This window comes from Octopus sinensis, linkage group LG17 (assembly GCF_006345805.1).
Source record: "Octopus sinensis linkage group LG17, ASM634580v1, whole genome shotgun sequence".
Classification (NCBI taxonomy): domain Eukaryota; kingdom Metazoa; phylum Mollusca; class Cephalopoda; order Octopoda; family Octopodidae; genus Octopus; species Octopus sinensis.
The window spans coordinates 52,260,730-52,274,315 of record NC_043013.1 but is presented as its reverse complement, the minus strand read 5'-3'; the positions used below and the strand labels follow the sequence as shown (position 1 = coordinate 52,274,315).

The 13,586-nt window shown below is 41.7% G+C and overlaps 1 protein-coding gene across 1 annotated transcript in view; it reads right to left on the bottom strand.

Annotated features, from left to right (window-relative positions):
* The window catches only part of LOC115220818 (serine/threonine-protein kinase DCLK1-like), an 81,769-nt gene that overhangs the window by 57,746 nt on the left and 10,437 nt on the right, over positions 1-13,586 (bottom strand). The window contains exon 2 of the mRNA XM_029790985.2: positions 7,937-8,487. Within this exon, the coding sequence (XP_029646845.1) occupies positions 7,937-8,336 (400 nt within the window). The 5' untranslated portion in view covers positions 8,337-8,487. The remainder of the gene's footprint in view (positions 1-7,936; positions 8,488-13,586) is intronic.

The window sequence follows — 13,586 nt, the reverse complement described above, 5'->3', positions numbered from 1 at the left end:
GGAAGAGGTAGACCAGGAAAACCTGGGACGAGGTGTGTGTGAAGCACGACCTTCGAACTTTAGGCCTCACTGAGGAAATTACCTTTGGAAATATTCTGTACGTGAGAAGACCAGGCAGGACAAGTGAGCCCAGCCCACTATGAATGCCTTTCCTCCCTTGGACACAAAGACCGGTTGAGGCAAGCGAAATCGATATAGAACCTCATCCGACGACAGACACCCATCCCAACCCCCCATGCTTGCGAAGACATGTTGGGGCAAGCGAAATCGAAAACCGAATTGAACAGCCAGGAGCCCTGGCCTCCCGGCCGGGGTACGTAAAAAGCACTCATCCGACTCGGGGCCGTGGCACGTAAAATACTCCAATGCGACCGTACGACAGGCACCCATGCCAACCCCCTTTGCTTGTGAGGACATGTTGGGGCAAGCGAAATCGAAATCGAATTGAACCAGCCAGGATCCCTGGTCTGGTGGTACGTAAAAAGCACTATCAGACTCGTGGCCGATGCCAGCACCGCCTCGACTGGCTTCCGTGCCGGTGGCACATAAAATACACCAATCTGACCGTGGCCGTTGCCAGCCCCGCCTGGCACCTGTGCAGGTGGCACGTAAAAAGCACACCCACTACACTCACGGAGTGGTTGGCGTTAGGAAGGGCATCCAGCTGTAGAAAACATTGCCAAATTAGACTGGAGCCTGGTGCAGCCTTCTGGCTTCCCAGAACCCGGTCGAACCGTCCAACCCATGCTAGCATGGAGAACGGACGTTTTAAACGACGATGATGATGATGATGATGATACATACATATATACATATATACATATATATTACTTGAAGCCTCTGACGAAGTAGAAGGGGATAGAGCATCACAGGGGGTGGTAGAAGACAGCTGGACGTTTCTAAGGGACAACCTGCTGAGAGCCACTGACCAGATCTGTGGCTGGTGCAAAGTCCCCTCTCGACCTAGAATAACGTGGTGGTGGACAAAAATTGTAGACAGGGCTATTAGAGAAAAGAGACAGGCTTGGAAGGTCTGGAAAAATGGGGGTGGTAGCAGGGAATTGTATCAGACTGCCAAAAGAGAAGCTAGGAGACAGGTTTATTTAGCCAGAGGGGAAGCAGATAAGAAAAAATTTGCCAATGTTCTGCGCCGTGAGGACCAAAGACTGGAGGTGTTTCGTGTTGCAAGACAGTGTTTGAGAGAGAATCGTGATGTGGGGTAGGAGAGAAGTGTGTTCGCATGGAAGATGGTTCACTTGCGCTAAATGAGGATGCGAAGAGAGAGGTTTGGAGATGCCACTATGAAAGGTTGCTGAATGAAGAAAATGAATGGGATAAAGAGAGTCTGCCGAATGTTGACCCAACAGAGGGACCAGCTATCCGAGTTGATAGTTCTGTGGTAGCTAAGGCAATTAGAAGCATGAAGACAGGGAAAGCCCCAGGCCCATCAGGAATCACTGCAGAGATGCTCAAAATGTCTGGTAGTGTCGGCTATAGCCTAGTCACCCATATAGTTAATCAGGTGATACACAAAGGGGTCATACCCAATGACTGGTGTAGCAGTATAATAGTCAACTGCTACAAAAGTAAAGGTGATGCCCTAGATACAAATAACTACAGAGGTATCAAGCTGTTGGACCAGGTGATGAAGGTTACGGAGAGGGTCATAGCCCAACTAATTAGAGAGAGAGTTAGTTTAGATGAGATGCAGTTTGGGTGTGTGCCAGGGAAAAGTACTACTGATGCTAATTCCTGGTAAGGCAGCTGCAGGAGAAATACCTAGCCAAAGATAAGCCCCTGTACCTGGCTTTTGTTGACATGGAGAACCGCCTCGACAGGGTCCCCCGATCCCTTATCTGTGGGCAATGAGAAAACTAGGGATAATGAATGGTTAGTGAGAGCTGTGCGGGCCATGTATAGGGACGCCGCTAGTAGGGTGAGGGTTGGAAATGAGTACAGTGAAGAATTCCGGGTAGAGGTAGGGGTCCACCAAGCTCAGTACTCAGCCCCCTCCTATTTATCATAGTCCTCCAGGCAATAACGGAGGAATTCAAGACAGGATGCCCTTGGGAGCTCCTCTATGCTGATGACCTTGCTCTAATTGCTGAGTCGCTATCAGAACTGGAGGAGAAGTTTCAGGTGTGGAAACAAGGATTAGAAATCGAAGGGCCTCAGAGTCAATCTAGCTAAAACCAAAGTCGTAATCAGTAGGAAGGTAGACAAATAACAAACACCTTCAGGTAGATGGCCCTGCTCGATCTGTAGAAAAGGTGTAGTTAGTAGAAACTCTATAAGATGCACCAAGTGTAAGCTATGGACACATAAGAGATGCAGCAATGTCAAGGAAGGCACTAGGAAGATGGTTTTTGTATGTGGCAGATGCTCAGAACAATAAACACTGAAAATGCTCTGAGACCAACTTCCGTCACTTTCCAGGGAGAAAAACTAGAATAGTTGATAGTTTCCGTTACCTAGGTGACCAAATCAGCAGCGGGGTGGTGTGCTGAAAGTGTAACTGCTAGAGTAAGAATAGCTTGGGCAAAGTTCAGAGAGCTCTTACCTCTGCTGGTGACAAAAGGCCTCTCGCACAGAGTGAAAGGCAGACTGTATGATGCGTGTGTACGAACAGCCATGCTACATGGCCAGTGAAACATGGGCCGTGACTGCTGAGGATATGCGTAAGCTTGCTAGAAATGAAGCCAGTATGCTCCGATGGATGTGTAATGCTGGTACTCACACTCGGCAGAGTGTAAGTACCTTGAGAGAAAAGCTGGACCTAAGAAGCATCAGTTGTGGTGTGCAAGAGAGACGTTTGCGCTGGTATGGTCATGTGGCGAGAATGGATGAAGATAGTTGTGTGAAAAAGGGCCACACCCTAGCGGTTGAGGGAACCTGTGGAAGAGGCAGACCCAGGAAAACCTGGGACGAGGTGGTGAAGCACGACCTTCGAACTTTAGGTCTCACTGAGGAAATGACTAGAGACCGAGACCTCTGGAAGTGTGCTGTGCGCGAGAAGACCCGCAGGACAAGTGAGTCCACAACCCGTGGCCTTCTACATGGGATGGAGCCAGCCTACGTATGCATACCTTCCCTTCTTGGGACACAAAACTCTACTTGTGAAGACGTGTTGAGGCAAGTGAGGATCAGAATCGAAATCGATCAATGGAAATTGCGGATGTGCTACCAGTGCCGGTGGCATGTCGAAACTCTGCTTGTGAAGACCCATTGAGGCAAGTGAGGATCAGAATCGAAATCGATCAATGGAAATCGCAGATGTGTTACCAGTGCCGGTGGCATGTAAGAGAACTTTCCGTTTCGCGACCGTTGCCAGCACCGCCCCGTTTCGTGTCCGTTGCCAGCCTCGCCTGGCCCTCGTGCCGGTGGCACATAAAAAGCACCATCCGTTCGTGGCCGTTTGCCAGCTCTGTCTGGCACCAGTGCGGGTGGCACGTAAAAAGCACCCACTACACTCACGGAGTGGTTGGCGTTAGGAAGGGCATCCAGCCGTAGAAACACTGCCAGATTTGACTGGGCCTGATGAAGCCTTCTGGCTTCACAGACCCCAGTAGAACCGTCCAACCCATGCTAGCATGGAGAACGGACGCTAAATGATGATGATGATGATGATGATATATACATATATATATATATATATACATACATATATATGTACATACATATATATGTATGTATGTATGTATGTATATATATCCTGTCCCTCTATCATACATTAAGCTCTCAACACCTGGCTTAAAGCCATCTCCCTCAATACTCCAGCCCTGCTCTGTTGAGTGGAGTCTGCAAGATTGCCTGATAGCACACAGCATGCTATGAGCTCACCTGACAAGAACATCTCTTATAAGCATGAAACTTATTGTAGATCACATTTACAATCTGTGTGTGCGTGTATGTGTGTGTGTGTGTGTGCGTGTGGGTGTGTCTGTCTGCCCCATCACTGCTTGACAACTGGATTTGGTTTCTTTATGTCCCTGTAACTTAGTAGTTTGGCAAAAGAAACTGATAGAATGCCAGGCTTTAAAATTACATACTGTGGTTAATTTGGCCGACTAAAACCCTTACTTTAGTCGACCCCTAATTTGGTCGACTGAAACCCTTACTTACAATGTGGCCCTTACTAGGACTGCATTGAAAAGTTTTAGTTGACTAAATCAACAACGGTACCTCATTTTAAAGCCCGGTGTTTATTTCATCAGTCTCTTTTGCCAAACCACTAAGTTGCAGGGACATAAACAAACCAACACCAGTCGTCAAGCATTGATGGGGGCAGGTGCAAAGACACACACACATATACAGGATTTATATGTGACCTACTTTAAGTTTCATGCTTGTAATACTGTTATAGTTAGTTGAGCTTGTGTTGCATGTTGTGTGCTATCAGGCAATCTTGTAGACCCCACTCAACAGAGCAGGGAGTATTAAGGGAGATGGCTTTAAGCCAGGTGTTAAGAGCTTAATGTATGACAGAGGGGGTAGGAACAGATGCCTTGCTTTAAAGGAGATACATGACTCCCACAACTGGAAAGGGAGAAAGGAGTTTTGTTTTGTGTGTACCTTGAAGATATCAGGTAAATATAAGAGAGAAAATAGGGACAGAAGATTGGTCAGCTTGGGGCTACATCATCATCGACATCATCATCATTTAGCATCCATACTCCTTGTTGGAACAGGTTACATGGTTTGACAGGATCCAATGCACACAAGGACCACATCATGCTCCAATGTCTACTTTCGTGTCGTTTCTTCTGCTGAGTGTCCTTCTTAATAACAACCAATTTACAGGGGTGGGGGCAGGTAAGTTTTCAAGAGTGTGAAAGGAGAGTGATGGGTGGTTAGAGATGGAGGAAGTGGTGGAAACAGTGGATGGAGTACAAGAGTAGAGGCATGGTCAGTTTGGGGAGTGTGGTAAAGGAAATTGGTAAGGGTGTCCATAAAATGATTCCCCACAAACTGACCACTCCCACATAAACTGACTCCAAATAAATTGATCTCCAGATGTTAACAAGTCAACGAGAGAACTCTTTACTTGGTCCCTTGATCTCTAAATAAAAAGGAGACCTGTGTGTGAATGTGTGTGTGTATGTGCATGCATGCGCACATAGGTATGTATGTGTACGTGCACATTTACGTGCATGTGTGTGTGTGTCTATGGACCAGATATGTGCATGTGTTGGGATGTGCTGAAAAGTTTCTGGCTTTAAGGGTACTGCGAAAGGCCTGATTGGAGGCCCAACTTTCCAGGGCCGCTGCAATGTGAATCTGAGAGGGGAATATATGCTGAATAAAATCATAATTAACTGATCCTCCTGTATTTTCTGTTACCCAAAGCCAGGAACTTTTCAGCCCACCCCCCTCGTATGTATACGTATATATATATATATACACACACAAAGGGGTGCTGAAACGTTCCTGGCACAAAGGGTATCGTGAAAAGCCCAACATTCCAAGTTCTTTTATAGGGCTTAGAAAAAACTGAGGTACCCTGCGATAAGTGTGTGAATCTGAGAGGGGAATATGTTAAATAAAAATCGTAATTAACTGATCCTCATCCTGGAGCTTTTTAGCACCACCTCATACGTATGCATGTAAGTATGTATGTGTGCGTGTGTGTGTATGGACTGAGTATGTGCAGACCTGAATGCATGTGTGTGTATGTATGTTTAGGCATATTGACTTGTGTATGAACCTGCATGTGTGTGTGAACGTGTGAAACTGTGTATGTGTGCATACATAAGCTATATATGGATGGCTCAGTGGTTAGAGCATCAGGCTCACAATCGTGAGGTAGTGAGTTCAATTTCCAGACCAGGCAGTATGTGTTGTGTTCTTGAGCAAGACACTTTATTTCACATTACTCCTGATCATCACTGGTGCCAAGCTGTATCGGCCCCTTTGCCTTTCCCTTGGATAACATCAGTGGTATAGAGCAGGGAGGCTGGTATGCATGGGCGATTGCTGGCCTTTCACAAACAACCTTGCCCGGACTTGTGCCTTGGAGGGTAACTTTCTAGGTGCAATCCCATGATCATTCATAACCAAAGAGGGTCTTTACCCATTACCCTTTACATATATGTGTATGTGCAGGCATGAATGTGTGTGTTTGTGTGTTTAGACATGTGCTTTGACTTGTATGTGTAAACCTGTATATGTGTAAGTATCATGCTAAAATGTATGTGTATATGTATGTCTCTTTGTGTATATGTATGTGTATATGAATGTCTATGTGTATGTGTATGTCTGTGTGTATGTATGGACAAGTGTATGTGTATTTTATTGTTGTTTAGATTGAGTGAGGGGGGGGATACTGTCCTTTGGAAATACTGGTGATGCTGTTGTTGTTGTTACTTTGCTATTTAATTCCGAGTCAACTTTGACCAAGTAGATCTATGTCCAAAGACATGCCAGCCATGACAAACCCATCTACCTATCCATATGCAGGATAAAAGATCAATAATACTGGCACATGTTCTTACGTTCGATTATTCGATTAGAAGATCCCCCCATGGGAAATCAGCTGTGTGTGACTTGTCAAAACAGATCGATATCGACCACTTGTGAGCTTACAGCAGACGAGACAAAAATAAATTGTGGGTAATCAATATATTTGATTTCATTTCCGTGGATCGATACAAGGATGTCATGGAGTGGGGGACAGAAAATAAATTACAGGAGAAAAAAACACAAAAAAAAAACAGAAAAGGGATAAGAAATGTTGCTAGTGCAATCTTCTAATGGCTCTTTACGTTTCGAGTTCAAATCCCGCTGAGGTTGACTTTGCTTTTCATCCCTTCAGGGTCAATAAAATAACGTACCAGTCAAGTACTGGGGTTGATATAATCGACTGACCTCTTCCATTAAAAATATTTTTAAAATTGGGCGAAGGTAAAGAATGCGCACACCTGTGTTTAGGGTTTAGGGTTAGGTTAAGGGTTTGGGTTACACCGAAAACGGGTGGTTTGCGTATTCTTTACCCCCGCAAAAAAAAAAAATTGTTACCTTTCAACTCTGCAATGGACCGACATCTTGTTCAGGAAGCATGTTGTGACCCCGGTCATTTACAGACCATGAAAACTAGGCAACCGACCTTATAAATCCGATAAAAAAGAAAACTAAATAAACGGTCCCCTTTCACATTGCATTCAGTTTCGATTTTCGTTTGACATTTAACAACTTCCGCCCTTTCTTTTTCCACTTCCGCTTCGTATTTTCACTTTACGTTCGCCTAGAATTGTCATGCAACCTCTGTTGTTAGAAATAATAGCCAAACCTATCTCAACAAATGTGAAATCTCAAGTCACTTACCCTCTCCCTTTTTCATTTTTTTGTTGTTGTTGTTTGTTTATTATAATTGATATTAATTTATAATTCATGGTTGATATTTTCCTCAAGCAATCCCTGAAACAAGCCAGCCCCTCGCATTACGAATTGTTAGACCAAGAATTTACAGTACGAATACAGTCCGGGACAATCGTAGGCAATGTTTCGAACATATAAATTTTTCTTTCTTTTTTCCCGATGCAGTCTTTGTTCATTTTGTCTTACAGCTTATATGTACAAAGATCGAAAGATCGACTTGAATTTGATTGAATTCTTCTCAGTGAGACTTCATTTTTATACATATATATATATATAGGAATAGCCATCACTACCTCGCGGGGAAAGGAAAGGGCAGAGAATTGAGAAACACGCATCAGTTTGTATCAATACCGCTTCACAACCGATGTTGGTTTATTCACGTTTTCGTAAGCGAACAAACAAAGCGACCAATAGAATAAGTAACAGACATAAAAAATAAGTACTGGAGTCGATATCTTCGACTAAAACCCTTCAAGGTGGTGCCCCAGCATGGTCACAGTCTAAGAAGTGACACAAATAAAAAAGAAAAGAAAAGCTCATGGTAATAATAAAACTGTCTCACCGAACGACCAAGGTTCCATTTCGTAATTTCCATATTTAATGGTCTTGTAACCTTCGAATCCAGCACAAACGTAAGATTTACCATCTTGCAATTGTTCTATGTCTTTAATAAGTTCTCCAAGTCCGGCTGTGAAGATCTGGCGGACACCATAAGGCAGGTGGACGTTGTTTTTCGGTAACTTATTAGTTAAATCGTTAAGAAGGTCGTGGAAATTGAAATAGCGATTCGGTGTAATGAAAATTTTTTTCCCTTTGGAAAAACGGTCCCCGTTCACAAAGAACTTCACACGGCGGGGTTTTCTCAGGTCCTTATAATGGTTATCGGTATTGACACCAGAGTACTTGTTCTCTGAAATATCCACATCACCAAGCTGTTGTGAAACTGGCGCAACTATGGGCATTGCGCCACCTATAAAGCAACAAATTGTTTTTATTATATTTTTAATTTTCGTATTTTTAAATTAAAGTATTAGATATCTTTTCCATGTGAGATACCTCCGAAACTGTGAGATACCGCATGCAAATTTGTTTTCCATAATATCTCCAACAAGTCTGAAATTGAAAAGTAAAAAGTCGTTTTTAAAAATAAAAATGTATTTAAATAAAGAAAAATTTTTTTTTTTCCTTTTGGATTTGGTTTGCAAGATTCTTTATGTGAGTTGGTGTGTTGAAGCATATTCTGTTGTGTCTGGGGAGGGTCATTTTCTTTTTGTGCCTTATAATGTAATTTTACCGGTGAGTGTGTTACATTATAAGGCACAAATAGAAGATGACTCTCCCCAGACACAACAGAATAATTTATTTTTGTTGGGTTTCTTATTTTTATTTATTTATTTTGAAGATTAATCAGGAAAACTAAAGGCAGCTGTAGGTACGGCATTTGCAAGATTGTAGCGAGGCCTAGATTCGAAACAAGTCAGGTTTACTAACTCGGTTCAAGCCATGCCAGATCAGACGACTACCCTGAATGCTAACCAATCGTCTTACAGCAATATCACCCCATATTATCGAAAATTACAAATGTTCCCGCGAAATGGGGGCTATAAAAGCGAAACCGCAGTCGTGCACACTAGAGAGAGAGAAAAGAAGAGAAGAGCACGTTAGTGACACAGACTGTAAGTCCATTTCTTGGATGCTACTCGATTCCTAAGTTAAAGAAATGGTCGACTATGAAGATCAGAGTATTTTACTGTCACTCACACGAAGCGATTCTTATCCACTATGAATTCAACTATGTGGAGGCGCATGGCCTAGTGGTTAGAGCAGCGGACTCGCGGTTGAGGGATCGCGGGTTCGAATCTCAGAGCGAGCGATGTGTGCGTGTGTGTGTGTTTATGAGCGAAACACCTGAGTTCCACGCGGCTCCGGCAGAAGGTAATGGCGAACTTCTGCCTGACTCTTTCGCCACAACTTTCTCCCACTCTTTCCTCCTGCCTCTTGCAGCTCACCTGCGACGGACCGGCGTCCCGTCCAGGTGGGGAACCTATACGCCAAGGAAACGGGGAAACCAGGCATGGCTCGAGAAAGAACAAACAATTAATTCAACTACGAAGTCCATTTACTATTGGCAGACAGCAATACATCTCTGGCAAGCATCTGAATAATTATATAAATAGTGTGATGTACACATGTATAAATAGATGCTTATCAAACACTGTTCGGAGTTGGTTTTAATGTAGGAAAGCTGGCAGTCTAAACTTCACAATAATTAATCAACAACCATGAAGTTAACCCAACAAGATCTTTATAATTGTTGGGATATAGGGAGGAAAACAGAGTATTCTTCGGGCTGGATGAAATCCTCTCCTGAATATTAGTAACAACAAAACAGTCTTTATTAAAGGCACCTAACCGTGAGGTAGTGGTGATGCTCACATATGTAGAGTCTGGAATGATAAGCAACTGCATAAAGGAACCAAGGTCAGTATTCACAGAGCCGTCGTTCTGACCACTCTCTGGTACGGTTCAGAGTCGTACGTCATCTGTTGGCATCACCTACATTCCTTGAGCGATTCAATCAGCGCTGCCTTCGCATCATCCTCGGCATCCACTGGAATGACCTTATCACTGACATCGATTTTCTTGACAAGCGAACGTCACCGGCATCGAAGCAAATCTGCTGAAGACACAACAATGCTGGGCAGGACACATCTCTAGGATAGGGGATCATCGACGTTCCAAGATGACTCTGCTAATCTTTGTGATAGAGGAGCACCAAAGAAGAAGTGCAAGAACTCCTCAAAGAAATTGCTCGATGCCAGCCACATTGATTACCAGTGGTCTGTTCTTGTTGCTGACTATGAGGCCAGGCGTCTCAATGGCGTTCGGACATCGGCTACCTTTCAAGACACTCGTAGCGCCATGCTTGCAGTCAAGATCACCTTCCCATGTATCCTCTGCGATCGTGTCTCTGCCTTGTTGTCTCGAATCGGACATGTCAGGCATTAGCAAGCCTGCAACAGACAAAACATACCGTTCTGTGAACCTTCGCTCGTGAAGCCAAGCCAATATACATACATACATACATACATACATACATACATACATACATACATACACACATACACACATACACACACACACACACATACATACATACATAAATACATACATACATACATACATACATACATACATACATACACACATACACACACACACATACATACATACATACATACATACATACATACATAAATACATACATACATACATACATACATACATACATACATACATACATGCTAAACAGACAGACAAACAGATATATTTTTTACACCACAGGAATCCATCGTTTGCACTTTAATATAATCGACGCAATATTATAGCCTCATCAGCGCCAAATTGCCGACTGGTTTCACACCAGAAGTTGAGAGCCAAACCCAGAAGTCATCAGAAATGGCTGAAAAGAATGTTATGGCTTGGACTCTTCGCCACTGGAGACCTGAAAGTGTCACATTCTGTTGGCATGTCTTACGGCTGTTGTGAGAAATAAGAACAAAATTCGTGGAAGAATTTCGTACAAAAGAATTATGACCCTTGATTTGGAATCACAAAAGGCTACCACAATATAAAAAATATTAGCTTGTAGCTGAGTCCGAGGTTCGGTTGGTATGAGGAAGAGATGCAGGTGAGTGGTGGTGGGAGATAGTGGAGAAGGATTAATTTTTTTTAACCATGTACAATCGTGTACGTGTTTTTGCTTGTATTTATCGAAGTTGAGAACGGCAAAGAGATTATGATGAGGGGAAACACAGATGGGGGACGGGAGAGCTCCAACGTTTCTACACGTGACAGATCTAATGGATCTACCTGGCTGCTTGAGAAGGAAACAAACAGGTAAATTCATTGTATCGATTGTTTATAAATCCGACCCATTTGACAGGTAAACAGAAGGATAAATTGCAAACTCAAAGCAGCCAAGGGAATTATAAGATTAAACTAAAAGGAACTTTCATAAAGAATAAGGCATTTTAAGATAACGAGAAATACGTCTTTAAGCAAGAAACAGCATCAATATTCCTTTCAAATCGTACCACGTTGTATGTACACGTATATGAGCCAATGAGGTATATACATATATATAGAAACTCTCCTGAAACTCGATTCCATCGGTCACGAATGACTATGGGTGCACCTAAGAGGTTCCCCTCGGGGTACATGTCTGGGCGGAAAGTCGCCTCACCGGCGCACGCACAGCCTAGGGTTGTTTTTATGGAAGACCAGCAGTCGCCCATGCATACAAAACTCCCAAAGGCAAAGGGGCCGATACAGCTCGGCACCAGTGACGTCACAACTCATTTCTACAGCTGAGTGAACAGGAGTCATGTGGAATAAAGAGTCTCGCTCGAGAACACAACACGCAGCCCGGTCCGGGATTCGAACTCACAACCTCGCGATCGTAGGCTCGACGCTCTAACCACTGAGCCATGCGCCTTCACACACACACAATACATTAGCTGCCTTCATATTCCATCATGAAGATAGGCCTATTTTTTAAATATTCATTACATTGCTCGTGTGTGTATTTATTGTAGAACTGGTTGGTTTTTGAAGCTTTCGCTTTGATTTTTAACAAGCGGTATCTTTACCCTTCTTTTCTCCAAATATTTTATATTATACCTGTACAGGTAGAAGTCTTGCTAGCCACCTCATTATTACTGTTTTTAACGGTAATAATACTTCATATATTTACTTTCTTATATGTGCATATATATATGTGTGTGTGTGTGTGTGTGTGTATGTATGTATAGCAAGAGAGAGAGAAAGGGAGACCTATTTTAGCTAAAATTGTATATAAATAAATTTAAACAGCTTGCCTACACACGCACGCACACACAAACGCACAATAACGTCGTTGATAAAAATATGAGAGTCCAGCCGAACGAGTTTTAATCTTAAGACGTAATTTTAATCAGCGACTCAGCACGCTGTCCACATAAATACATATATACATACATACAATCATACATACATACATACATATACATACATACATACATACTACATACATACATACATACATACATACATACATACATACATACATACATATATATATATATATATTTATATTGTTTTCCAAAATGGGGGAGAACACCTTTCTCCATGTGATCGGCTTGAAAAATTGTTAAGATACTAGGATATTTTCCCACTCTTCTTAACATGAAACCAACGGTTGCCTTAATTCACAAATAAAGGAATTATTTATTTACAAATGCAGTGTGCACTGATTCCAACGTTCTACACTTATGTATATATATATATATATATATATATATATATATATATATATATATATATATATATATATATATTATATATATATATAGAGAGAGAGAGAGAAGAGAGAGAGAGAGAGAGAGAGAGAGATACATACATACACACACATGCATACACACACTCACACACACATACATACACACATACATACATACATGTGTGTCTGCATGATCATCAATACCATCATAACAATAGTGAACAAGAACCAACACTACCATCACTGCCATTACAACTACTCCATCTTTCTTTACGTTCCTCTAATGAATTTACCAACACATAATTGTTATTAAATAATATTTCTTTGAATTCATTATTACACAATGAACAATAATTACTCCCTATACAATATGATTTAGCCCTACAAATAATCTCCCAAGTTAATTTATATTTAATAGATCTAGATTGAAGGTCCCAAATATATTTACTGAGACTTGTTGAATTTATAAGATTTTTATTCCTAAAAGAATACATATGTTGAGCTACTCTTGATTTAATTTTATTCGAAGTGGACCCTATATAAATAGTGTTTAAATTATGATAATTCAAATTCTTATCATCTATTAAAGTTATCATACACTTATAGACTACATTGTCTAAATTACAATTATTATTAAATTTACATGTCTTATCTACCAAATATATACGTTTAATCATTGTTAAATGTTTTATATTTAATCTTTATATAAGATGTAATTTTTCTAGATGGTATAATTTAATTTTTCATTATTGAATTGATAAAAGGTGGGTTTTTTCTAATTTATATGTATATATAGGGAGAATTCACGATTAAAATAAAAGACGAAGACAGATGTTGTAGAAAACAAACAGATGTATTAATATAATGCTCGGGAATTGAAAAAGTCTTTAAC